General features: G+C 47.2%; 3 protein-coding genes across 10 annotated transcripts in view; 1 reads left to right on the forward strand and 2 right to left on the reverse strand.

The window, feature by feature from the left end:
• METTL6 (methyltransferase 6, tRNA N3-cytidine) overlaps positions 1-5540 on the reverse strand; it is a 60120-nt gene extending 54580 nt beyond the window's left edge. For 2 of the 5 annotated variants that reach the window (XM_082392810.1, XM_082392809.1), the window contains exons 1-3: positions 5310-5467; positions 4228-4641; positions 3212-3343 (exon numbers count right to left, since the gene is read on the reverse strand). In XM_082392810.1, coding sequence (XP_082248936.1) covers positions 3212-3343; positions 4228-4452 — 357 coding nt within the window. In that variant the 5' untranslated portion in view covers positions 4453-4641; positions 5310-5467. Of the gene's footprint in view, positions 1-3211; positions 3344-4227; positions 4642-5309 lie in introns of all 5 variants that reach the window. The other 3 variants (XM_082392808.1, XM_082392807.1, XM_082392811.1) reach the window with 3 other exon arrangements.
• Positions 5541-5586: 46 nt separating this feature from the next.
• EAF1 (ELL associated factor 1) lies at positions 5587-19615 on the forward strand. Its single transcript, XM_082392815.1, has 6 exons — positions 5587-5832; positions 7677-7771; positions 9585-9721; positions 11414-11604; positions 13262-13495; positions 16341-19615. The coding sequence occupies exons 1-6, from the start codon at positions 5730-5732 to the stop codon at positions 16385-16387; spliced, it is 807 nt and encodes a 268-aa protein (XP_082248941.1). The 5' UTR covers positions 5587-5729; the 3' UTR covers positions 16388-19615.
• The window catches only part of COLQ (collagen like tail subunit of asymmetric acetylcholinesterase), an 81732-nt gene continuing 73278 nt past the window's right edge, over positions 18192-26645 (reverse strand). For 3 of the 4 annotated variants that reach the window (XM_082392770.1, XM_082392767.1, XM_082392765.1), the window contains one exon: positions 18192-25982. In XM_082392770.1, the coding sequence (XP_082248896.1) occupies positions 25913-25982 (70 nt within the window). In that variant the 3' untranslated portion in view covers positions 18192-25912. The remainder of the gene's footprint in view (positions 25983-26645) is intronic. The other variant, XR_014244830.1, reaches the window with a different exon arrangement.

Consider the following 26645-nt stretch of genomic DNA (forward strand, 5'->3'; position numbering starts at 1 on the left):
CCCAAGAAAAACAACTAAATGAAGTGGAGATAGGCAACCTTCCAGAACAAGAATTCAGAATAATGATAGTGAAGATGATCCAGGACCAAGGAAAAAGAATGGAGGCAAAGATCGAGAAGATGCAAGAAATGTTTAACAAAGACCTAGAAGAATTAAAGAACAAACAAACAGAGATGAACAATACAATAACTGAAATGAAAACTACACTAGAAGGAATCAATAGCAGAATAACTGAGGCAGAAGAACGGATAAGTGACCTGGAAGACAGAATGGTGGAATTCACTGCCACAGACCAGAATAAAGAAAAAAGAGTGAAAAGAAATGAAGACAGCCTAAGAGACCTCTGGGACAACATTAAACGCAACAACATTCGCATTATAGGGGTCCCAGAAGGAGAGAGAGAGAAAGGACCCGAGAAAATATTTGAAGAGATTAGAGTCGAAAACTTCCCTAACATGGGAAAGGAAATAGCCACCCAAGTCCAGGAAGCGCAGAGAGTCCCATACAGGATAAACCCAAGGAGAAAAACGTCGAGACACATAGTAATCAAACTGGCAAAAATTAAAGACAAAGAAAAATTATTGAAAGCAACAAGGGAAAAAAGACAAACAACATACAAGGGAACTCCCACAAGGTTAACAGCTGATTTCTCAGTAGAAACTCTACAAGCCAGAAGGGAATGGCATGATATATTTAAAGTGATGAAAGGGAAGAACCTACAACCAAGATTACTCTACCCAGCAAGGATCTCATTCAGATTTGACGGAGAAATCAAAAGTTTTACAGACAAGCAAAAGCTAAGAGAATTCAGCACTACCAAACGAGCTCTACAACAAATGCTGAAGGAACTTCTCTAAGTGGGAAACACAAGAGAAGAAAAAGACCTACAAAAACAAATCAGTAACAATTAAGAAAACGGTAATAGGAACATATATATCGGTAATTACCTTAAATGTGAATGGATTAAATGCTCCAACCAAAAGACACAGGCTCGCTGAATGGATACAAAAACAAGACCCATACATATGCTGTCTTCAAGAGACCCACTTGAGACCTAGGGACCCATACAGACTGAAAGTGAGGGGATGGAAAAAGATATTCCATGCAAGTGGAAATCAAAAGAAAGCTGGAGTAGCAATACTCATATCAGATAAAATAGACTTTAAAATAAAGAATGTAACAAGAGACAAGGAAGGACACTACATAATGATCAAGGGATCAATCCAAGAAGAAGATATAACAATTATAGATATATATGCACCCAACACAGGAGCACCTCTATACATAAGGCAACTGCTAACAGCTATAAAAGAGGAAATTGACAGTAACACAATAATAGTGGGGGACTTTAACACCTCACTTACACCAACGGACAGATCATCCAAACAGAAAATTAATAAGGAAACACAGGTTTAAATGACATAACAGACCAGATAGATTTAATTGATATTTATAGGACATTCCATCCAAAAACAGCAGATTACACTTTCTTCTCAAGTGCACATGGAACATTCTCCAGGATAGATCACATCCTGGGTCACAGATCAAGCAGGGGACGTGGGCTGGATCCCTGGTCAGGGAACTAAGTTCCCACAAGCCGTGGGGCAACTAAGCCTGCACACCACAACTACCAAGCCTGAGCACCACAACTAGAGAGCCCGCACACCACAACTACTGAGCCCGCGTGCTCTGGAGCCTGTGCACCACAACTACAGAGAAGCCCGTGCGCTGCAACGAAGAGCCCGCGTGCCACAAGACGTGACGCAGCCAAAAATAAATAAATAAATAATTGGAGACAGTACTTTTTGCCCATAAGATTGGGAGATACAAAGAAGACTGGTATCAAATGTTAAGGGCATAGAGGAAAAAATATCTTTATACTATTGGTGAAATTATAAATTGGTATAATTTTCTGGATGGAAGCTTGGCATTATCTACTTAAATTTCAACATGTATCCTTTCTCCAAGGAATTCTATTCTATTATTCACCACAGAAATAAGTGCACACATGTGTTTTGGGGCATGTGTACAATTTTGATTACATTAACCCTACTTGTAAGAGCAAAAAATTAGAAACAATTTGAACAATTATCAACAAGGCAATTGTTCCAGTATGGCATATCCGTTCTATGGAATACTACAACAGGTAAATGAAATGCAGTGGACCTACATGTACTAGGATGAAAAACTCGGCAAGATATAACATAGAGCGAAGAAAGCAAGTTATAGTACAATGTGATGCCACTATTTAAAAAGTCTAATAGATGCTAAAACTGTGAAAGGTTGATGGAAAACTACATATTTGCATGTTGCCAAAGTATCTCCCACATATCTGTTAGTGACAAAAAGAAAATACCTCTGCAACAAAGGAATTAGGTAGTTACTACCTTAACCCAGTGATCAAAACTAGCATCACTTACAGCGAGATTACATTGCTGCCTCCTGGTAGGATGCAATATGAAAGAAACAACATCACCTACTAAAGTATTTTTGCCCAAAGTATTTTACCTGATTTAAATCTAACTTCTAGTTTACAGGAAATACAGAAACAAATTAAACAATGATTAAAAGAAACAATCAGACCCAATTTGGAATGTGGGACCTCATTATAGAAAATGGCTTGCTCTCTGAAAATTCAATGTCAGTGGGGAAAAGGTCAAGGGGAAGGCAGGAATGTTTTAGGCTAAGGAGATTTAAGGTACAAAATAAAGTGTAAGATGTAGTCCTTAATTAAATATAGCTATAAAAGACACCTGGGACTATTGGGGGAAATCTGAATCCAGACTGCGTATTAATAACATCAGGGAATTACAGTTATTTTTCTCAGATATGATAAGTATATTGTAGTCATGTAGAAAAAGTCCTCATTTTTTTTGAAGATGTAGGCATACATATTTAGGAGTGAAGCGTGTCAACATTTGTAACTTACTTTAAAACAGTTCAGCAAGTCTATAAAGCAAACATAGCAAAATGCTGGCAATCATTAAATCTGGATACAAGGATAAGGATGTTGTTTGGTATTTCTTTCTACTTTTCTGAATACTGCTATGTTTCTGTATGTATTATACATGTATGTAAACAGGAAAACTAGGTTCACAGTGATCATAGCTGGTTAGCTTCAGGGAGAGGACTGAAATTGGGCAAATGGGTGTAGAAGGCAGGTCCAACAAGTCTAGGAAAATATAACAAAACACACAGCTGGTGCACCAACCTTGACATATTCAACTGCTCTTGGAGAAAAATCACAGGCATAGGCAAAGATATTCGGATCTTCTAAAAGCGGGAATAAACAGTTCCCAACCCCACAGCCAGCTTCAAGCATAGTCAATTTTTGATCTTCAAACTGAGGAAAGAGAACCCAAAGTTACAGTACACTACATCTACATAATGAAGAAAAAACTAAAAGGTCCAGAACACGAGACAAGGTCTCTGTCCCCATGGAGTAGACAATTAAGTGAACTGATAACCCAAAGCCACTGATACCTCGTCCAACACTGGGCAGTTTGGTGTGGAGAAAACACAGCATAATGGTTAACAGAATAGGCTCTGAGGTTAAACCGCGTGCACTCAAATCTGGACTGCTCCCCTTGCCCCGTGTTCTATCACTGGACAAATCACTTAAACAGCTTTGTGCCTCAATTTCATCAGCAAGTGGGGATAATTGTAACACCAAACTTCACCATGTTATCATAAGGCTTAAGTTACAGAACACACGTAAAGTTCTAGAAAACAGGCATGATAAAGTGTTCATCATTATTATTATGAACCTGTCATGGAAATCATTCAGCATGAATTTAATATTTACAACTTTCAGATTAGCTTTAAAGAAACAGAAAATGCCCCTCCTTTTTTTTAACTTACAAAAAAAGCATATATTTATCTACTTTTCCTTCTCTTGCCATAATACAGAAGCATGATGCTGATGGCCTGATATGTCGGTGTGAAGTGGCTGAAAGCCCCACCAGTCACTGATTTCAAAATTCTGTGACTGGCCTTTGTTAGACAACAGGACTACAGTTACAGCGTCTTTTCTCCTCTGTATTATACAGCTCAGCAACTGCTAAAACTACTTGAGACAAACAGTGTATATCTAAGGTACAAAAATTTATGAAGCCTCTGAGAGGTTTCATAAATTATCTCACACTCCCCCTGGGAATGCAATAAAGCACCCCTCTTCTACACATTTTAAATGAAGAACAGCTCAAATAACGTGTAATATTAGTTTACCTCTCTACATGATCTGAGCTCCTCAAACTCTCTGGTGGTCCAGTGTCTATCTTTGAAGAAATTAGTGCTATTTCTTTTGTAAAAAAGGTCCCAGTTCTTCTGAGCCTCTTTTTCCAGTTTTTGCTGTTTAAAATCAGACACTAAAGCTTGGTCTCTTTTCAGTTTCTCCTCTTCTTCAGAGCTGAGAATCCTTGCCTGAAGCCCTTTCCTTTGCAAAGCAGCCATCTCCTAAGCTGACGGTCATATATTTAACACTGCTGGAGATTCTCCATTCCTGAACAACCTGAGGAATTCAAGCGGATACTGCAGACACAGGCAGGGTTTTCTCAGATGTGGTCTCTCAGGTTGGGTCCAAGCCTCAGGCAGCATCGGGAGTTTCGCAGGAAAAAGAATGAGACTCCGGTTGGGGGGGTTCTAGAACAGTTTTTTAAAGATGCTGAGTTAGTGGTCCTACAACAGTTCTTTCACCTAACAGTTCAACTCAGCAAACATTTACTAGGTGCTGACCTTACACAAATCCCTGCCCCGCTATGGAAGAGGTCACAAAGACCAAGACACAGCCCCTGCCTTCAAAGGGCTGACATTCAGCGGCCAGGGCTCTCACGCACAGAACTGTAATTCAAACCAGAGTAAGTTAACTAATACAAAAAATCGCTCTGGTTTAGAAAAAGGTCACTGCCGAGAACTGACTGAGAAATCTTGGGTTCATCAATGTTCGGTGTCCGTGAAAGGGGTGTCTTACAAACAACCACAACGGCTGCACGAACTGGAAGCGGGTGGTCAATTCACAGACAGAAGGAGGGTCACCGTTTCCAAGGACCGGAGACTCAGTGTTTTTCGGGGAAAATGGAGCTAAGCCCGCGTGGCCTGAGTCTCTGAGTCTTACGAACCAGAGGGGGCGTCACTTCCCGGGGACTGAGGCCCTCGCGCCGCCGTCGGCACGCGAAGGGGAGGAAGAGACTCAGAGACGCGTGGCGTGGGGTCCCCAGGACACTCGGGATAACCCGGGTCGCCCGGCCGCCAGGGCCTGAGAGGACGGCGTGAACCTAGTCCGTCGCGCGCTGGGGCCCCGTCATAAGTACCTAGGTTCACCTGGAGGGTGGGGCCGGGCGCGCTGAGCCCTCAGCCAGGCCAGCCTCGGAAGCAAAATTTGGGAGCCACAGCGGCAAGACCCTTCGACTGGACAAACCCCCCAGAAATACCTCGAATCGGGTTTCTCAGGCAGAGTCCTTCTGCCCTGGCACCGCCCCGCCACTTCCGCTCCGGGCCCAGAAGTCCCTCCTCGGCGCCGGAAGTTCCGGGGCCCAGCTTCCTCAGAGTCGTGCACCTTCCGGACGCGGAGGCCGGGACTTGCTTCCGGCCGCGGGTGGTTTCCGGCTCGGATCCCCGCGCGACCCGGAACGCTGTCCCGGGAGCGCGGCTCCCCCGGACGCCGGTACCGGCAGCTCGGGCCGCGGGCGCGCCAGGAGGGCACCGGTGCGGGCGCGAGGCCCGGGGGTGTCATGAACGGGACGGCCAACCCGCTGCTGGACCGCGAGGAGCACTGCCTGCGGCTCGGGGAGAGCTTCGAGAAGCGGCCACGGGCCTCCTTCCACACCATCCGCTGTGAGTCCGCGCCCCCACGGCTGCCCCTGGCCGCCCTCAGCCCCTCCGGTGTCCAGGGAGCCCTGCCAGCGTCAGCTCCCTTCCTGTCAGCCCGGATCCGCCGGAACCTCGGGTTTTTCCCAGCTCACTCCCAAACCAGAACTTTACTCCCTTCCCACTATTCCTCTGCCTCGTGATACCAAACTCTTCTTCCGAAGACCATTGGCCCCTTTTCCTGCCGCGTCCAGCCCTCCCGCGCGCTGAGGCTCCCCCTCTTATTTCTGAAAGGCTGCGACACCACATCAGGCTCCAGCTCTTCTCTGTAGCCCCCTTCCCGCCATGACCCCGCTGGGGGTCTCCACGCTTCAAGGAAACTCTTGTCGTTTCCTCGGGATCCGCGTCCACTCCCTCCTATTCCATTCTCTTCTTCCTTGTTTTCCTCACTTTTCTTTCCTCGTCCGTTTTGGTTCTGGCCTCCCTGACGCAGTGTTTCATCCCCTCTGCAGCCCCAGAATCCGCATCTTCTCTGCGCCTCATCAGGGCTCCCTCCTCCATGTCTCTATGCTAGCTTTTCGTGTGATTTTGATGTCTTTTGAGGTCACCTGGACTACCCCAACTTTTCCTCGGGACCAAGTCCCTTGTGGGTGAAGAATAAAATTAGGATTTGAGAACCAGGAATAAGTTAGCGCTTGATCTGTGTTTGGAAGCAGGAGCGAGCAGGCCTAAGGAATGTGGAGATAGTCATTATGCTGGACCTTCTTTTTCTCCATGATTACAGACTCTATTGAGAGAGGGCCTTTCCACTCTGTGTCCTGGGTGAAGAATTGGCTGACTGAGCATCCCGCTGTGATTCACAGGCTCCTGGTTTCCCTTCCTGGTAGCCCCAATGCTGGTTAAGACATGTTTTTGTCAGAGGAGCTCCTCCTACACGTGACTCAACACCTTGGAAGAGGGTGTGTTAGATAATGCAGTTCTGTCTTTCTGTGGTCACTTGCCAGGCCATTACTCTGCTTCCTACTGACAGCAGGTCAGCCCTTTCAGAGGGAGGGTATTGGGAATATGATAAGAGCGTCATTTCCTGAGCAGTTTACTGAATTGATGTTTTAGCAGAGTGAAGGGCAAGGTGGAATGTAAATAAGACACTTCACAGAAGCACCTGGCCTGCCGTTTGAGGCAGGTTTGTGTTAAAAGGGAGTAAGGTGTCTGTTCATGCTGTGCTTTAACTGCAATTCAGAAACATGGGCAGGATTAACCTTTGGAGATACAGTTCAACCTTCTGCTCCAAACATCTACAGGAGTAATCCTTGTTAAAGCTATGGAGCTGGGGTGTGGCAGATCCTATCTTTGCCAGTTCCTATCAAAATGAAATCAGCGTATATGGTGCTATGGCCTTTCATATTTCATATTGGGTTTTACAACAACAGGATTTTAAAAACATGCTCTGTTCCTTTTGACCCTAGTAAAACACCTCATTGTGGATAATAAGACATTAACTTTTCATCTGTCACTTGGCGGAAGGGGATATCTTTGCTTAATAAAATGTTGTGTAAATTCTAGCCTTTTTTCTTCAAAATAATCCACTGGGAATGAGAAGAAAAGTATGTGGAGGTATAGATGAAACAAGATTGTCCCAGAGCTGGTAATTATTGAAGCTGGGTGATAGTACACACGGCTCATGGTATTATTCTGTCTGCTGTTGTGTATGAGAAGCTGTCCACAATGAAATAGCTTTTTGAAAAATTCTAAATGGTGTGTATTTTCCATTTATTTGAGTTATAAAAAATTTCAGTTCTTACATGGGAATGCCCTGCAAACCCTTAGCATAAGTAACCTGGTGGATAAATGCTTTTTACCTTTCCCTTTAGATGACTTTAAGCCGGCATCTATAGACACTTCCTGTGAAGGAGAGCTTCAGGTCGGCAAAGGAGATGAAGTCACAATTACGCTGCCGCATATCCCTGTAGGTTTTATCCCATTGTTGTTTTTTTTTAATGTGGAATCACAGTGAATCCTCATATTCTATGTTATTGCAATTTGATTTCCCTCCTATTTAAATATTTCTAGATTTCTAAAGTGCCAGTATAAGGGAAAAAGGAATTTTGGGGGTGGGGTGGGGTAGAATTCATGCTTCCCAGGTACTTGAGTAAAAATAATTCTTTGTCATTTTCCCCAAGCTCCCTTTTCCCCCATTTGTCCCAGAGTAGACAAGGTTTCTGTGTGGACACCTGGCCCCTCCCTTAGACACACGTAGCTTCCCCCCAGCAGCTACAGAGAGAAAGGCCCAGGCGCCCTGCGGATGTAAAGCAGCAGCTTAGGAGTGCAGAGGGCAGGAGCAGGGTCGACACGGGTCATGAGTCTGGCAAGGGGTGATGTGCAGGCTGGTGGTTTCAGGCAGAAACCAGAGGTGCAGAGCCTTCAGCCCATTTAGGGCTGAGGAACCGGTTAAAAGCTGAATGGAGAAGCCTTGCCCGAGGCGGCGCTCTGATCACAAAGCCCAAAGGATCAGACAAAATACTCTTAATGACCATGGGTCAGTGCATGTCCCAGCCCTGTCCTGGAACATCAGTTCTCGGTAACCAGTGATAGAATGAAAAGGCTCTGGACAGGGAGACCTGGGAAGCTTTGTGCTGGGGAAAACTTATTGTCTGCTAGTTCAGACTGCTATCTCATTACTTGTTGCCTTTGGCAAGTTACATCATCTCCCTTTGGACCTTAGTTTCCCAAATGTAAAATGAAGAGGTTAGATCAGTGGTCCCTAAGGTCTCTTCTAACTCTTAATTTTTACTGTATGAATAAGGAGTCAAGCAGCCAAGCAATTTCTGATTCCATACAGAGGATTAAATGCTATATTTGACAAATATTAATGACCACCTACTGGGTGCTGGCTCACTACTAGGTACTGAGAATACAGTCTTGAAAAAAACAAGCACGTTTCTTGCCCTTAGGGAGTTTAAATAAATATAAGAAAGCGTAGCACTTATTTTGGAAAATCTGGGAAGGCTTCCCTGAGGAAGTGACCTTTGAGCAGATTTGAAGGTTGAATAATTAAAAGGGAAGGAGAGGGTGAGATGTTGCAGGCAGAAGCCCTGTTAAATCCCTGCAAGAAAGAGCTTGGGTCTGAGAGAAGGCCAGCTCCTTCTGCTCTGGAGCCTGCAGAGCCTGCGGTGAGTGGAGCCGGGCACGGTGGAAGGGCCAGGTGGCTCGTTTAAAGATTTTTCTTCTTTGGCCTTAGAGTGATGGGTGATTCAGGGGCTTAAGCGGGTGAGTGGCATGATATACTTACTGTGAACCAGCCAGAATAACGAGCTGCCATTGGAGAATGCTCTGTGGTTACTTGGCATGGGGGGAAGCCTGGACTCTCCTATTACAAGGAAGTGCGGAGGTCACTCACTAGCTTTACTGCTCATAGTGAGAGCTCTTCTCAGTGTCAGACACGTAATGCGTAATTTATGTTTCTCAGTTCACATTTTACCATTATTTGTAACATTTCCCAAATCCCTGGAAAAATGTACAGTAATTTAAAAATTTTATATTTATTTCTTGATTACTTAGAGCCAGTTGCACAGTCACAGATTCTTGCTGTATTGTTATTTCCTCCTTATTTTTGCTTGGGAAGCCAGCAGGAGTTAAAATACAAATCGGTTCATTCTGTTCCTTTTTGAGTAGCTCTGATAAAAGATGCGATGAGGTAAAGCCACCTGTAAATTCAGTTTTGATATTCATAACTGGTGTGTTTGGTTTGATTGTCTGAATTGTTCTTTTGTGGCATGTAGGGATCCACACCACCGATGACTGTGTTCAAGGGGAACAAGCGACCTTACCAGAAGGACTGTGTGCTTATTATCAACCACGACACTGGAGAATATGTGCTGGAAAAGCTCAGCAGCAGCATCCAGGTCAAGAAAACAAGGTATGTGAAGAAGCAGGTACAGATCAGTGTGCCGTTTCTATAGATGTACATTATCTATTCAGTTATTTTATAAGGATGTGAGAACCTGGGTGCTTCGTGTCCTGTTGGCAGTCTCAGCAGCTCCACCTCTCTCTTCTCAGACAAGTCAATAAAATATCTTTTCCTCAAAGGCAATAAAGAGGGATAATGCTTTTAAGACCTGAAACATAGAAAACATTGGGGAAAGGAGTGTACTGTATGATTAAATCAATTTTATTAATTTCGTGATTGTTGATATAGTACCACCAAGGGGTAAGGTTTAAATTTACAGACTTAAAATTATGAAAGAGTAATTGAATAATATATATTCTTTATTAGAGTGAAAACGTTAAATTTTTACAGGGTACATTTGAGGTCATTATTACACCAAAGTAAAGCTTTGTCTATTTTTTTTGAATAATGAGCTCTCTTTAATTTTTAATTCAACAGACATTACACGTGTCATGTGAAGCCAATTAGATTTTACTTTAAAGTCAAATTTCATTCTATAAATAGAAGTAACCCAGTGGTTCTATCTTTATATTGTAATACAGTAATTATTGTAATAGAGTAATTAAATTTTAAAGAGAGTATTTGATGTTTTTCTGTTTATGCTTCCTCAAGCCATTTTTCTTTACTCATTCCACAAAAAGTAAAAGTACCTACCATTTATTGAGGGTACTTTATTTATTTATTATCACATACCAGGCACTGTGCTAGATGTTTTACGTGTATTATCTAATCTTTACAAATAACTTTTGAAAAGGTGGTGGTGTTACCCTTTCACACACACACACACACACAGACATACACACACACACACACACACACACACACACACACACACACACACACACACACACACACACACGACGAGACTGAGGATCAGTGAGATTGTGACTCACAGTGTGTTTGTGTTGATTACCTCCACCAACCAGGTGCTGCTCTTAGGCCTCTGAGAGCTGATGGTTGTGGGAGTTTGACTTACTGCTCAGTGTCATCTGGGAACTAGCAGTATTTTATCACTTAGGTGTTTCTTATAAGTGCAGAATTTCAGGACATACTAAGTCAGAATCTGCACTTTAACGAGATCCCCAGGTGATCTGTGTGGACACCAAAGTTTGAAAAATGCTGAGCTAGTCCATTTACAAAAGAAATTGTTAACGGGTAGCATTTCCTCGGTCTGGGGTGGAGTGCTCTGCCTGCCTGCCTGCCAGCAAGAGCTGGCCTGTGACAAAATGAGCAAGCAGTAAATAGATAATGGAAAAAATTGCTAGCAGGCCAGTATTTCAAGAGCTAGTTTAATAAATCACGTGTAATTGTAACTTTATACTGCGCACAAGGTGAATAGTTAACAATTTTCCGTTATTAAAATGGGTTCTCATAATCACACTGTATCCCACCTCTGTGTCTTACCTGCTGCTTGATATAAAATGTGAGCTCCATGAGGGCAGCGAGTCTGTTTTATTCATCTCTGTGTCTCCGGTGCACGGTGCAGAACTGGAATGCAGTAGAATGAGTAGTTTGTGTGATAAAATTAACAAATATCGGTATTTTGAAGCTGTCTGTAAAGAGCCTGGGGTTCTGCAGAGACTTCCAGGTGCTTGGTAAGCGAGGCAAATCTGAGAACCACTGTTCTTGCCCCTCCAGTTTAAAGTCCATATCTCATTTCAGAGCTGAGGGGAGCAGTAGAATCCAAGCCCGAATGGAACAGCAGCCTGCGCGTCCCCCACAGCCATCACAGCCACCACCGCCTCCGCCACCTGTGCCATTCAGAGCTCCAACAAAGCCTCCGGTTGGACCCAAAACCTCTCCCTTGAAGGATAACCCCTCACCTGAACCTCAGCTGGATGATATCAAAAGAGGTAGAGAGCATCTTCTGGAGCCATGGTAGCAACTTGGAGGAGGGTATTGATGTTTTTGTGGGGATCACAAGGCCACGTACGCGGCGGCGTGGGCATTCTCCGCCATCGTAACCGTTTCCGCAGGGCCCGCCCTTCCACAGGTGACGGCGGGGCGGGGCGGGGAGGCGAGGTTTCACTTGGCTCGTTTGACAAGAGAGAGTCTGGAAGAGTGACCTGAGTTGTGGCTGTCTTTGCAGCTTTCTGCTTAGAGGCCTGAGGTTTAAACCAGCCTGCCTGCCATCTAAAGGTCCATACGGCACACCTTTTAAGGCTTTGAAAGAAGAGAATTACAAGGTACTGGGGGTAAAAACCAAGTGTGCCAATGTTAGTATAGTGTCTGGGTTAAATTCCACGATCACTACTTTGTATTAACAAAGGTACGTAAATATGATAGCTCCTGGGACCCTGGGGACACTGGCCTAGAAGGACTTAGAGGTCTGGTCAGGCTCTCCAAGGTAAAACCAAGACAGAGGAACTCACCTTGGCTCTCTCCCCCACACAGTGGATGGTTTTAGTTGTCCAGACACTTAGGAAGTTATGAAAGTAAGTGTTATATTTCATATTTGTGAAGTTTTGTGAAACAAAATTAAATCCATAACAGTAGTAAACAGGAAAAGATAAAAAGTTGCCCTTGGGAAGTTTGCCTTTTCCACCTTGTGGAAATAACTGTCTTTTCACAAACGAGATCACTCTCTGCGTGGTACACAGTTCTTAAGCCTCTGGATTTTTTTTTTTTTTTTCTCATGGATATTGGAATGCTGTCTGTGGAAGTTCTCACTTTAGTTGAACAGGAATTGGACCATGAGTGGTTGTTGCCAGTTATGCTTAAAGGAACCATAGTCATTTAAGGCCTCGTGGTAGGTTTGGACAGGAAAATCTGGCATCTTCCTTGATGTAGCCTATGGGGAATCGTTAATGTACTCACTCACATTAAAATGGTCAGGTAGAACATGTGTTTCCTTCCCTGCTTTACATTTATTAAAATTGCGGTACCTGAAGGCATGGCTGTAAGTCAAATGTGTAAAAGCACAGAGGAGGGATGTCGTCCCACCATCTTTCTTCAGCCACCACGGCTCCTCCTGCGGGCCTTGTTTACCTGTGGAACGTGAAAGCTGGAAAGGCCCCCAGAGGCTGTCTGCTGTGGCCCTTCCTTTTTCCAGAGCATCTTGGGATATTCATTGCCTTCCACCTGGGTCTCCCTGATGGTTAGAGGTGGATCCAGAGCAAGCGCTCAGACCTTCCAGTTCCTGGTCAGGTATTGCTCAGCCCATGAGCAGAACATTGCTCTTCTCTTATTTGGTGTTTAATCCCATAATTCATAATTCTTTTTTTTTTTAAAGTAGATAAAGGCAAAATAGACAATTCATTTCTCAGAAGAATCATTATCCTGGAGCAGTCTGCTTTTTGGTTATTTTGGGTGAATTAAATGTTTCCATTGTCTCTCTGGAGACATGTTCGATGTTTTTGTTTGTTGGTTTTGGTTTGGGTCATTTTGTTTGTTTTTAAGGACTCAGGAAGCAGGAGTTCCTTTTCAGTTATTCCTCGTTGCTCTTGGTTTTGCCAGCTTAGTGTTTACAGAGGCTTGACGCGCTGACCCCCGTCCCGTCATTTATTGCAGAGCTGAGGGCCGAGGTGGACATCATTGAACAGATGAGCAGCAGCAGTGGAAGCAGCTCCTCAGACTCCGAGAGCTCGTCAGGAAGCGATGACGACAGCTCCAGCAGTGGAGGCGAGGACAGCGGCCCCGTGTCCCCTCCGCAGCCGTCACACCAGCAGCCCTACAACAGCAGGCCGGCCGTCGCCAACGGAACCGGCCGGCCGCAAGGCAGCAACCAGCTCATGAGCACCCTCAGTAAGTGTGCGCTCCCGCTTCTGGGCCGCGGCGGGGGCTTGGGGGTGGGCAGAGGGAATGTCAGGCCAGAGCTGGAGCTTCTGTTTATCTTACACCAGAGTCTATAAACCTGAAGGTACTTAAGGCATAAGAAAGGGTCCTGACAAAGACAATTTGAAGCAGAAAGGAGTAAGTTACCAAACAGTTAAAAAAAAAAAAAAAAAAGAAAAAGCACAAAACTAGAAATCTGTTCCATCTCTTTTCTTTTCCTTATTGGCACAAATTAGGTTTTGTGAATTCTGGAGAGTGCTGAAACGTGAGCCGCAGGGCTCTGTACTTTTGCATATACCAGGCTTTAGGGGTGCCGCCTGCCCCCACCCAGTCCCCCACCTCCAGGTTTTGTACAGTCCTGAGAGCCCAGTGCCGTGAGAGTGCGGTATCCCACAGCCCACAGAGTTGGGAACCTGTGCCCTTAGAAGGTGTTTGGCGACCAGCTAGCCTTCGCAGGAGGGAAGGAAGGGACATTATAGCGTCTGGTGGCTTTCAGTGCAGTTGGTGGTAAAGCAAAGCAGGGGAGAACAAAAACAAATGTCTTTGTCTTGGAGGTCGGGAGAGTGCAGGTTCTCCGCGCCCTCCTCTCTCCCGACTCCCTGGAGTTGGATGTTCTCTTCCGGTCTGACTTCCTGTGAGGAGGCTGGAAGGTCAGGGGGCAGTGGCGGGGTAGCTAGCCTAGGTAACCCTGCTCCTGTGGGCCGGGCAGAGGTCACTCTCAGCTCCACAGTGTAGACGTCAGGTAAACCCCTGATGTGAGGGCCGGCCCCAGCCTTGTAGGACGGTGAAGAGCATCCCTGGCCTCTACCCACTTAGGTGGCGGAGCACCTCCTGCTTTCCCCCAGTGTGTCAACCCAGAATGTCTCCCGGCATTGCCAGATGCCCCTGTGGCGTCGGAATCAGTGCCAGTGGAGAACCACTGTGCTGGGCCTCGCTCTACTAACTGAGTGAGGTCAGCCCTGTTGTGACATCAGTTAAGGCTGTTATCTGCTATCCTGTTAACACAGGCCCAGCTTCTGGATATCAGGGTATACTTGATGCTCTTCTCAGTTGGCTTGGGACAGTAAGTTTCACACTGCGAGTTTGGGATTCACAGTGGAGAACGACCAGACAGCTACTGTGGCTATAACTCAGCTCTTCATTTTGCCCAGTCAGTGCTAAACTCTTCCTTAGAAGAAAAGAGCCAAAAATGGCTCAGTGCATCTTACCTACCTACCCGCGCCGTAAACTTCTGTTAGCTCTTCATGGCTCCACGTCCTCCTGGCCCGCGGCTCTTCCATGGCAAGACCTTAATCTTTGCATACTTCATATGCAGTAAAGTACTGGAGTTATTTAAACCAGGATCGTCAACTGGAACCAATTTATAAACCCTAAAATCACAGTAAATAGCGCAAATTTGGTAAACCCTAATGTGAAAACATACAGAGTAATGATAATATTGTTTTTCTGAATGGTAATGTGTATTATATCTTCTCCCCCCCAAAAAACAAATGGATCAGTTTGAACCTGGGTCAAATTGATTGTATAAGAAATTTCAGAACTGGGTTTTCAGCTCCATTACACTGACCTGTTTACGTGCATGTCACCTTCTTTGTAAGTGATGGCGCTTAGCTCTGCTGATTGGAGGTTGTCAGCTGGTGTTGATCCCATCACCTTCCCCACGTCTAGAACAGCAGATGTCACCTTTTTTGGTCTCAGACCTCTTTATGTCATAAAACTTATTGAGGACCCCAGAGAACTTTTGTGTGTGTAGCTTATATCTATCAATATTTACCATATTAGAAATTAAAACTGAGAAATACTTAAAATAGTAATTCGTCTAAAAGAACAACAGTAAACCATCACCTGTTAACAAAAATAACATTTTTATGAAACATAAATTTTCAAAATCAAAAAATATTTAATATGAAGGGTAACTTACATTGCTTTAAAATTTTGCAAATCTCTTTAACATCTAGCTTAGTACAAAGCTGGATTCTTACATCTGCTTCTGCATTCAATCTGTTGCCATAAGTTGTTTAGGTTGAAGTATATGAAGAAAATGTGGCATCACATAAATATGTAGTTAGAAAAGAGAGGCCCTCAGGTCGAATCCTTCTGAAAGGGTCTCAGGGACCCCATGGTTCTCAGAACAAACTTTGAGGAGAGGTGGCCTAGAGATTAGTAATCCAGAAATACAGAAGTTCACTTTTCTTCTTTTCCAAGTGGTATCTATCATCTGGGGTCCTGTTATTCTTATCATATTAGATGGGAAAACTTACATTCTTCACTCCTAAAACCTAAATGTCACACACTGGACAAAACTTTGAGGCTTTACAGAGCTCTTTAGTTCAGATTTGTGGTGTAAGGTAACGTGAAGATTCTGGCCAGAGGGGTCAGGGGGGTACTGGATTAGTATATGACTGGTATGCACAGTATAAATAGTATTCAGCTTCCTTAACAGGAAGCCCAACTTGGTATTATTTTCACTTTTATAAAGCAACTTAATATGAACAATTCTACTAGACAGTGAGTCAGTTATTTATAAATATTTTTTGTTATTTATTGACACATGTGAAAGCTGTCTGGCCTATCCCTCCCCTGTTTTATCCCAGAGAGCAGTATTGCTGTGCTTTGCAGATACCAAAAATAGCAATTCTTTTAAAACGTGGACTGCACCAGTTCTGTCACTGAGCCAAATCAGTTTTCCTCCCTAATTAAATGGAACTGGCCTGGTTTTACTGTAGTGTGAGAGCCCAAGCAGTCAACCAAAGAACCGTGGGGAAGTCATTTTTAAATTGTGTACTTTGGGTTTGATTTTGTTTTCTCTTTATAGGAAATGACTTGCAGTTGAGTGAGTCTGGCAGTGACAGTGATGACTAGAGCCGGATCTTTCGAAATCAACATTTTGTGCACAGATCTGCCGCGAGACTGGGCTGCTTTAGCGTGGAGTCCACGCCGAGAGGAAAATGTGGGGATCAGTGACTAGGAGGAGCTGGAGGCTCTGGAGGGCTCAGATGTGCATATCTTTAACATAGTGGTGATGGGTGATTTTCTTGTGTAATTTTTGAACAATGTCACGTTTCAAAGTTTTAAGTAGATCTATAGCAGAACTAACAGAATTATATCTCTTATTTGGTTAACACTGTTAACGAAAAACAGACAAACGTGCCCTGGTTTAGGTTACTCAAAGGCCGTTTCTTCACCTAGCCAGTGATCCAGTTGTAAACCTCAGCAGCCACCAGCTTGGCCAAATGGTCTGCACCAGTGAAGTGAAACACAGTCTTCGAGGGGTGGGCAGAGAGGGAAACCTCAAACTGCAGCATAGACGCATGTTTAAACCACTTTCAATTATTGACACAAAGTGGTGAGCAAGTTCTGTCTGACCCAGCCTGACAAGCCTGTGTAGAAACGGACTTCAGGATGGAGTCCGAGAGTGTCAGCTGGAGGGACCTCGGAGCTCTGCTGGCTCAGCCCTTCGTCTGCGCAGTGCTGGTTTAGGGCCATTGTCTTGCCCCCAGTCCGGGCTTTTCCCACCGCTCCCACCCCTGAATCTCACTTACTAGAACCAGAGATTCTTACACATGGGACTTAACAGTTGTGCATTGGAGCTTTTATTGGATTCCAAAAGAAAGAAGTGTTGGCTACTTCTAGCTCCAGTTTAGATCCAAACAGTCCCTAAGTACATGAGGCTTGGGGAGCAGATTTAACCAGCAGCCACTGTGCTGATGCATGTGACTCGATTAAATTGAGGCTTTTAGTTGCATGTGGATCCATAATGAGTGTGTTTCTTTCAGTCGGTTTCAGTGGGGGACTAGGAGTGGAAGAGAGGTGAGGTGAAGAAGCCTCTTTGAGCAAATGAGCTGGCAGCCGGTTTCCAGACCAGAATCTGGATAGGACTCGTGCAGTGTGAAACGAGCACATGTTTTGATAAGGTTTTTCTCTTCATGCTTTTGTACCACTGTTTGTGCCTGACTCCCAAACTGATTTGTACTTTTTATATGCAACTAGAAGAAAGTCACAAGGTTGCCTTCTGCAGCGGGCAGTTTCCAGATGAATCTGTTGTTGCAGGAAACTGGTGACTAGTAAATGTTCCGTATGCAGCAAATGTGTGATAAGTCGTCCCGTAATTAGTATGGAGTAGCCCATTTCTGTAATTTGAATGACTGTGTCCTGAGAAATTTCTGTCTGCTTTGGTTCAGTGGTATCAAGAACATTAAGAGTGATTTTTCTTCCTCAAGGTGGCCTCTCCCTCCCCAGCTAGTGGAGGGAAGCAGTCTGGACCTAGAAAGAAATTAGATGATCCGTGGTGGGGGCTTAGAGTTGAGCCTTGCAGAGTCACCTGTTTGACCCACACAGTGACCCCAGTGAGCTGGAGAAGGGGGGCCGGCAGCACGCTCACGCCACTCTGCCAGGCGCCGCTCAGGGGTCTACGGCAGTGCCCTGTGCTGGGTTCTCAGCCCGTTATGAGACTTCAGTGGATTTCACGGCAGGTAGGAACTTACTTATAATGAATTGATCCTTGCATTTTAATTCCTTGGTAATGACAGCTCAGGGAAGCCGAAGGCCATGGTTGGGAGACTTGAATTGTTACTGGATGTGAGAATTGTTTCACTGCTCTTAACTTGCTCAAGCTGGGGCAGGTTCCAGGAACTTGAACTATAAATAATCTATTTAAGCCTCTCTCTTTCTTTTTTTTTTCCTCCTAGCGTCTTGATATATGTAGACAGAACTGCGGTTTGGGGCCTTTCGGGTCAAGATGTTTGTTTCTATAGGAAGTGCTTGCAGGTGGCAGTGGGCTTGGTGAATTAGGCTCTCTGAGCTCAGACCCTCTCCCCGTCATCCATCCTGCCCGGCCCTGCACGGTTGTTAACATCTGCTAGCACAGCTCCCGTTTTGTTCTCTGCACAAAAGCCTTTGGCGGTTCCCTCCCCAAGCCCTCCAGCTTTACCCAGCAGAGTAAGGAATCTTTTCTTTTTGGAAATGAAGAATCTGGCCTCGTAAACTACTTCTCACGAGTGCCCTCCTGCCAGCCAAACTGGACTTGTTCTTCCTGCCTCCGTGCCTTGTCACTCTCCCCTCCCCCAGCCCCACTCAGGGGTCTCTGTGGGTGCCCCCTTCATGGACTCCTCCTCTGTTGGTTTCACCAGCTGGAGTACTGTGTGCACACACGGACCTTCCTCTTGCTCGAGCTCTGGTTGGTGTGAACGCCTTCAAAGCAGGCACCGTCGTGGCCATCCCTGTTCCCTAGAGGGCGAACAGGAACAGACCTGTAGACGCTCACAGCCTGGTGGGAAGGGGGCAGAGAGCCAGCCGGTGGAGCACAGAGGGCAGACGTAGAGGAGACGTGCCAGGTGTCTGGAGACAGCTGGAAGCGATCCACTCTGATCTTCGTGGTTTTGAAGTCTCTGAGTTGTTAAAATTGCCTTTTCTTTGTTCTGTGTCACGTCTGCCGCGCTGTGGTTCATACGGCAAGGTGTGAAGACTTCAGTCCGAAGCACCTGAGGAGCCGTGGCAAGCAAGCCACAGTAAAGGCGTGATTTGGGGAAACTTAACAAGCTAGAGGTTTCTCATGATGCCACTCATTTCTGTAGCAGAATCATATTTTTCTATGTGTGGTATTAATGTGTATGTGCTTCAGGGGTGGGAAAACTTGAAAATTCCAAAATCCTTATTAGTTCCCTATTTGAGAGGCTGGTTAAGTAGGGTGTGTGTGCGATGGTGTGTGTGCGTGTGATGTATTTATTGCATTATTTTGAGAGAATAGCCGTCTGTTATGTGGCTGTACATTAGGGGTACAGCCAAATTGAATATTTCCATTTGGCGAGGAAGGTAGGATTCATGAAACTCAGGCCTTAACCAGTAGGTTGGATGACAAGACCAATTGAAGCGTTACGAAATGTCTTTTTGTTGCTCCTGTTATTTTTGTCTTGGGTTCATTGTCTCATTCTTTAATGATTATTAAAATCTTGTGCCTGAAAGTTTATTTTGCTTAATTATGAAGTAGACATGCACGTCTATATTTATGTAAAGTATTTGCTGTAAAGTGTTTTTGGTTTATTCTCTTAAAAGATCACTATATTTAAGTAAAAAATGAAAGTCAGCAATACACTTCATATCTCGGTGGGTTTTATTTTCTTACTAGAAATCAATCTAGGAATCAGTGAAAAATGAAGGGTTCTTTTAAGAATACTTTGTGCTTAAGCCTAATTATCTAAATTGATTCCCTTTTAATTTGGTGTTTATGATCGTTAGGATGTACACTTCAGTTTTAAAAGGTGTGAAGTTCAAAACTAAAGGGTGGCTTTAGCAAGCCACATGGCATCTGAGGCCATTTTACTGGGTCTGGAAAGGCAGGCTTTTAGCTTTGGGTCTGGGAACCACGCAGGGGTTAAACTGAATCCCTAGACACGTATCCTAGTCATTTTAGCTCGCTAGAGTCCTTCCGCCTGGAATGCCACGCTGCACAGAAGGACACGTGTACACCTCTGACCCCCAGTCGACGCTCACAGTCTGGAATTGGTCCTGCCTCCTGCTTGCCCTCCGCACCTTGGATGCAGCGATGCCCACACCTATCTTGTGGTCCTGGCGCCCTGATAGCTGTAAATCCCTAGGTGGGAAGTGACCGTGTTCCTTTTAAACTCTCTGTGGCGTCTTTGACCTATTGGGTGCTCAGTAGATTTGGATTGAAGACAATTACGCGTTCAGAGAACTAGGCCAGGAATCCTCTGCTGCTTATCCTACACCCGGCTCCCATGTCTTCCGGTGGAAATGGGAGACTTGAGCCAGGACTCTCAGTGGGGAAGCGGTGGTGCATGTCCATCACCTAAGGGACTATTGATCCTCAGGTAACTATTGCCACCACAAGAGTGTGTAACAAACCATCCCAAAGCTCGAAGCTTAACATAATAAGCGTTTATTCCGCAATTTAGGCTGGACGTGGCTGGACAGTTCTGGTCTTGACTGGGCTCCTTCCTGTGCCTGGGATTTGACAGGTTTAGCTGGTTTAGGATGGCCTCAGCCCTCACAGCTAGGGCAGCTCAGGTTGACTCCATGTCTCTCATCCTCAGCAGCCTGGCCTGGGCATGTTGTCACAACAGAGGCAGAGGAGCTAGATGAGAGGAGACTGCCCCTGTCACAATTGCTGACATCTCATTGGCCAAAGCGAGTCACAGGGCCAAGTTCAGAATCGAGGGGCGGGCGGGCAGATACACTCCAGCAATCGATGTGAGGAGTGGCAAAGTTCATTGGATCCCGGGAGGTGTGGGAATTGGAGCAGTTACTGCAATCAGTCTGCTACCTCCATGGACCCCATGTCTCTCCACCTTGGTTGAGAACCCTGGGCTGCATGATCACTAAGGACCCTCAGGGCTCTGGCTTTTCTCCTGGCCAGAGGGATAAAAGTCCGGAAGAGGTAAAGACAGCTTTGTGTTCGTGATTCCTGCAGAGGGCGCCAAGCCCAAGCCAGTGGCTCCTCTAGGTGGGCACTTCACTCTGTTCACTGTGTGTAGTTTGCTAACCTACCCTTTCCAACCCAGAGCACCACTCTGGTTACCTATTGCTAAATGACAAACTGCCCCAAAACTTAGTGGCTTGAAACAACCACCATTTGATCTGATGGAATTTTTTGGTTTAGAATTAGGACAGAGCTTGGCTGGGCAATTCTGCTTCTTGTGGCTTCACCTGAGGTCACTCAGTTGGCAGATGGGCAGGCATGGCGAGTCCAAGCTGGCCGCCATCACATGTCTGGCGCATGGTGGGTGGCTGGAAGCAGGCTCGTTTGGGGCCATACGTGGCCTCTGTAGCAAGGCCATCTCAGGGAGGCCATCTTACGCGCTGGCTGCCTCCGCCTAGGACAGATGTCCTGAAAAGCTGCGTGGCCTTTTATGACCTAGCCCAGAAGGCACATGGCATCACCACCGCAGCGTTCTGTTGGTCAGAAGCTCACCTAGATTCAAGAGGAAGGGACACAGACCTCCCCCCGGCTTTAATGACAAGTATAAAAAAGCCACCCACCCGAAGTCCCCAGCTGTCTTCCCTGTGTTTTTTGCCTAGTCTTCTGCCGTTGTTCTCAGGTGAGACGTCTCCCCAGAGCAGGCTCTTAGGTCCCTGGTCTAGCAGCATCAGCATCCCCTGGGACCTTGTTAGAAACCCAGATTTTCAGACCCCACCCCAGACCTGCTGAGTCACAATGACGAGCCTTTCGGGTCATTCTGATGAACCCTAAAGCTTGAGAACCACTGCTCCAGGACACAACACCCTTGGTGAGCCTCAAGTGATGACCCATGACCACGATGACTGCCTTGAACTTCCCATCTAGGTGGGTGTTGGATGAGGGTGACTTGGGGTGGGGCACCCATGGAGTGTGGTTCTGTGTATGGGTTGGAATATCAAAGACAAAATTCATCGTTGCCTTTGAAGAAGTTACTGGGGTCAGAAGTTCACTGTGACGTGGGCCCCTTTACCTTCCTGTGAAGGGAGTGGGGCAGGGGGAAGAGAGGACAGGGGAAATAGCTGCTTCCTTTCTTTGGTGAGGTTTCTCGGAGACTCGTCTAAAAGTCCGCTGCCTGGGGCTGAAAGGAGCTCAAGTGAGCCACCAGAGAGAAAGCCCCTCTGATACAGGCAGTGTGAGTCCTCTTCCTCTGTTTCTTGGGCGGGCGGGTTGGATGAGGTGGGATGGGGAATCCTTAACTCATCACTGTTGTGTGGTTTGCACCCCTCCCAGAATGGTTAAGAATGAATATGCGGGTGGGGGACCAGCCCACACCCTGGAGCCTCTGTGCCCATGGTGGTTACTGGGCTGCTCTAGTGTAGTAATCTCCTGGGTGCATCGCCAGGGCCCTGGAGCTGTGTGTGAGCCCATTGCTACCACACAAATGGAAGATCTGCGTTTCGTTGAAAATTTAAATTGGTTCACTCCACTGCAGGGGAGGGCTGGGGCAGACACTGGGGTGTAAGCTGGTCCATTGATTATAATGAGGTTTGGAGAGTCTTAAGCAATCTGACCCATATGTGCCCTCCACACCCCTACCTATTAGGGTGATGGATGGACCCATGTGTCTGCCCCAAGACACTCAGAAACTTTGTCCTACTGTCTTCCCAGGCACTGGTTCCTATATCTTAGTTACCAAGATCCCTTCAGAGACCTTACTTTGCTTACAAGTTTGTCACATTTGCCCCATTCCTGCTCCCCAATATCTGGTCCAGCAGCCACCCCTTCCCCACACAGCCTATATGCTTCTGGTGAATCACCAGGGGGTGGGCTAAGGGTAATCTTAAAACCTCTGCCACCCTGGGTTCAGGAACCCAGCTGTGATCTGATCAGCAGGCAGCGTTCTGACAACAGGAACTGGTTCAAGAATGGGCATGTGACCCAAAACAGGCCAACAAGGCTCAAGGCAAGATTTGCTGGGGACTCCTGGGGGGAAAAAAAACTTCTTGAGAGCCACTGGAATAGATGTTCTCTCTTCCTGTGGACATTACAAGGTCCAGATGTAAGCCTGAAACTGTAGTAGTCAGCTTGTGACCACCCTAAGGACTGAATTAACAGGAGAGATGCAAATAGCTGAGAGGTTAAATCAAGCCGAGAAATGGAGAGGAAGCCTTGATTGAACCTTGCCTGATCGCCACTCTACTCCTGGAACTTATGAGTTATATGAGCCAGTAAGTTCTACCCTATGGTTTATATCATATTTAAGTTGGATTTTCTGCTACTTGCCAACAAAAGCATCTGGACTGACACTGCTTCCTTTGGTGACAATATCTGAAGGCCCTGTCATATTCTCAGCCATGCCGTGTGACAGCTTGAGAGTAGCCAAAGGAATCCATCACCCCTCCAAGGACATACCCTGTCACAGCTGGAGGGCAGAATCCACACTCACCAGCGGTTAGAGTTGGAAGAAAATTCAGCCTCTGTCTCAAGTCTCTCAGGTGAGGAAACTGAGGCTGTGGGAAGTGATGAACCAAGTATGAACAGGTAAGGGGGCTCCCACCAGCAGATGATCCCAGGAGGTGTTTCTGCGGCTGCCTGGCCTCCTGACAGGTGCCCGTGCTCCTGGCAAAGCTGCTCCCTACGCCGGGGAGTTAACGTTTCAGGGGAGGCACGGGCCCACCTTCCCTGATCTTTCATCTTTTCATTTCAGAATGCTGAAGGGGGAGAATGACTATTCCTATATATAGTCTCAACACATGTGACCTTGAATCCTTTCATTTCCTGAGCCTTTCAGAACACTCCCTAGAAATAGCTGGAGGCGGGCCCCCCTCTAATACTGCTGGGTCCAGGGACAAGAGCACAGATGCTGGCTCCCACGCGAAATGTCTGAGTATTTACATTAGGATCAAACTGACAAACTGTTACGCATTAAATAGGTTCTGCTTACACTTTCATGAAGACTGGAATTTTTAGGTTCCTCAAAGTTTTCTGTGGCAGCACCAGGAGAGCGGGCCTCCCTGCCCCTGGCCCGTCTCACGCCGGGATGTGCGGCCTGTATCTCCAAGCTCCATCTACCACCCCTGCAAACAGCTTGTCCCTGGCCACCCCTCACGCTTACAGGTGTGTGCGAGCCACAGTCAGGAGGACAGGCGTGGAGAGAGAGCTGTGCGGTCCCGGAAGCAGGCTCAGGACCACTCGGGTGGAGAGTTAGGGTTTCCTGGGACCTGCAACATGGGGTGTGCAAGTGTCACCGTGGCCCCGTGGGGAGGGTCATGGCCAGAGGAAGGCCAGAGTAGTGCCCTCCAAGGAGTGGGACCCAGGACTGGGCCACTCCTGGCCAGGTCCAAGGGCAGTACTAGATCTCCATTCTTCCCTATGCAAGATCATAAAGCAAGGCTGGGGGTGAGCAAGACCCGGCTTGGTGACCTTGGACCTCAGTTTCCTCCCTCGTCCCTGAGGGAGCAGGACTACTTCCCATTCTAGAACCCTCTGTTGAGTCTGGAAGCAGACTGGATTTCAGAGCCCTTATCCCATCCAGCAGTTCTGGGACACCAGCCCCAAACCCCCGGGGAAGAGAGAGCCACAGTAGGGAGGAATGCTGCCTTTATTTCTTGATTTCCCATCCGGAGATGCCAGGATGAAGGTGGTGGCTTCACATGGGACAGACATGGGCCATGGAACGTCAGCCCAGGACTTGCAGTAGAGGCGGAAGGAACCAGACTGACCCACGTGTCCACCCACCCCAGGACTGATTCGCCCACAACAGGCCACCAGCACAATGCCAAGTGCCCAAGACGCAGGCCTTGTACACAGGCCCAGGAGTGTCCCTCCATCTGGTAGCAAATGGGCAAATCCCACCTGAGGTCTGCTGTGGGGAAGACGTCTTTCCCAAACAAAGCTAAGCCTCACTCAGGAAATATGGTGATGAAAGGCAGCTCACAGACACGCAGGGCTAACGATCCTGTAGAAACGGGGGCTCGGGCGCACGCACACGAGGACAAGACTATGCACCACGAAGACAGGGAGGGAGGTCACAGGGCTCACGGGAGTCAGCAGGCAGCCAGGAGCTGGCGCCCAGGACAGATGCCGTCTCTGCCCGGAGCATGTACTCAATCGGGCCCAGACGGGAAACCAGGCAGCAGTTTCCTAAGGACTCAGGAAACACCAGTGGCCGGCCTGCTAGCGAATGTCCTGAAGGAGAAATGGACATGAGAGACATTCACAGGACGGAGGTCCAAGTGCGCAGAGCCAGGAGGTCAGGATGGTGCCGGGGATGGGGAAGCCCCAAGAGCAGCCCCTTCGGGAAACGTTGAAAAGAAGGCCACTGCTCTGCTTTCGTCTACACGGCAAGCACCCCAGCACCCCAGGATTTGGCGGCGGTCTCAGTACTTATTCACAGTTGGGGCTCTGCCTGGGGAAGCCGCATCCACATGAGGCAGCGCTGGGCTGTGGCCAGCTGCGGGGCGGGGGGGGGGGGGGTCCCTAGTTGGGCCCAGATCTGGGGGCCACCCCCAAAGAACAGGCCCACTTCCCTGCTCTGTGGTTCCCAGGCTCGGGGAGCCCTGGCCAGCTGCCGGGTGAGAATGCCCGCATTTCCAGAGGTCAGAGGAGCCAAGAGGCCTACGCCCCAGATGTCCCCAGCGGACGGGAGCAAACTCCAACAGTCTGTGTGCCTAACAGTGTAAAGCCAAGTCCACGATATTCGGAAGGGAGGGCCCCTCAGGCCGGCGGTCTGGCCGGAGGGTCGCGATGGGCGTGTGGAGGAGGCCCGGTACTCGGGGTTAAGACAGGATGCAGTGGTCCTAGGTTCTTCCAGTCGGACTGCGTTAAAAGCACATCTTAGCAGCAAGAGTTTGTCCTTGTTTCTGTTGCATGAAGGTGGTGGAAACCGGACCAGGATGGGGCGAGGTCAGTCTGCCAAGGGTGGAGAAGCTGCTGCCAGTTCCGTGGGTGCAGCCGCCTCCTCCCGGCGGCCCTCAGGTGAAGTAGCGACAGGGCGTGGAGTCGATGTAGCAGTATGGGGTGCACCGCAGGTCTCCGTACGACCTGAGGGGGCAGACACGGGGCAGTGGGCAGGAGCCCCAAGGACACAGCCACGTTCTCAAAGGCCGCCTCTCGGGACTCTGGTCAAACCTTATCCGAGAGCCGCCCTACTGCTGCCCTCCTAAGGGCGAGGGGCTCCAAGGTGAGGGGCTTGGGGCAGCTGAGTCCAGGCCTCTGGGCTTCTCCCCTTGAGTCCATCTGAGGGATCTGGGGGAAAGGGGTTGGTAGGTAGCCTGGTTCTGCATGCAGCCCCTCAGAGAGAATTGGCCCTTTCTCCAGCGCTGTCCAGTAGACCACACTGCACTATTTCTGTGGCAGCCACTGGCCATATGTGGCTATTGAACTCTTGAAATAAGGTTAGTGTGAATGAAGAGTCGGATATTTAACTTTATTTAAATAGCTACATGTGGCCGAGGGCTACCATATTGGAGAGCACAGGCTACACATCTGTAAGCCCAAGCGCTAATTCCGAGATTGTGTTGTATTGATACACCACGCCCACATTCGCAAGCATCCCCTGAGGCTTCTCGGGATTAAGAGAGTAACCACAGAGAGCAGGGGGTAAACCCTGGGCTCCACGTGTCCCTGTAGCCCAGGTCTGATTGTCTACACCCAGTGGTCTCCTTCCGCCAACCCTTTGGCTGGGGCCTGGCAGGAGCCTCTCTA

This window comes from Balaenoptera borealis (assembly GCF_965194805.1).
Source record: "Balaenoptera borealis genome assembly, chromosome: 5".
In the NCBI taxonomy this organism is placed as follows: domain Eukaryota; kingdom Metazoa; phylum Chordata; class Mammalia; order Artiodactyla; family Balaenopteridae; genus Balaenoptera; species Balaenoptera borealis.

Excerpts from the sequence above, each read along its gene's own strand:
- EAF1 (XM_082392815.1), top strand. The coding sequence starts at position 5,730 with ATGAACGGGACGGCCAACCCGCTGCTGGACCGCGAGGAGCACTGCCTG. Across the intron at positions 7,772-9,584 it reads TTACGCTGCCGCATATCCCT|GGATCCACACCACCGATGAC; the intron begins GTAGGTTTTATC and ends TGTGGCATGTAG. Across the intron at positions 9,722-11,413 it reads ATCCAGGTCAAGAAAACAAG|AGCTGAGGGGAGCAGTAGAA; the intron begins GTATGTGAAGAA and ends ATCTCATTTCAG.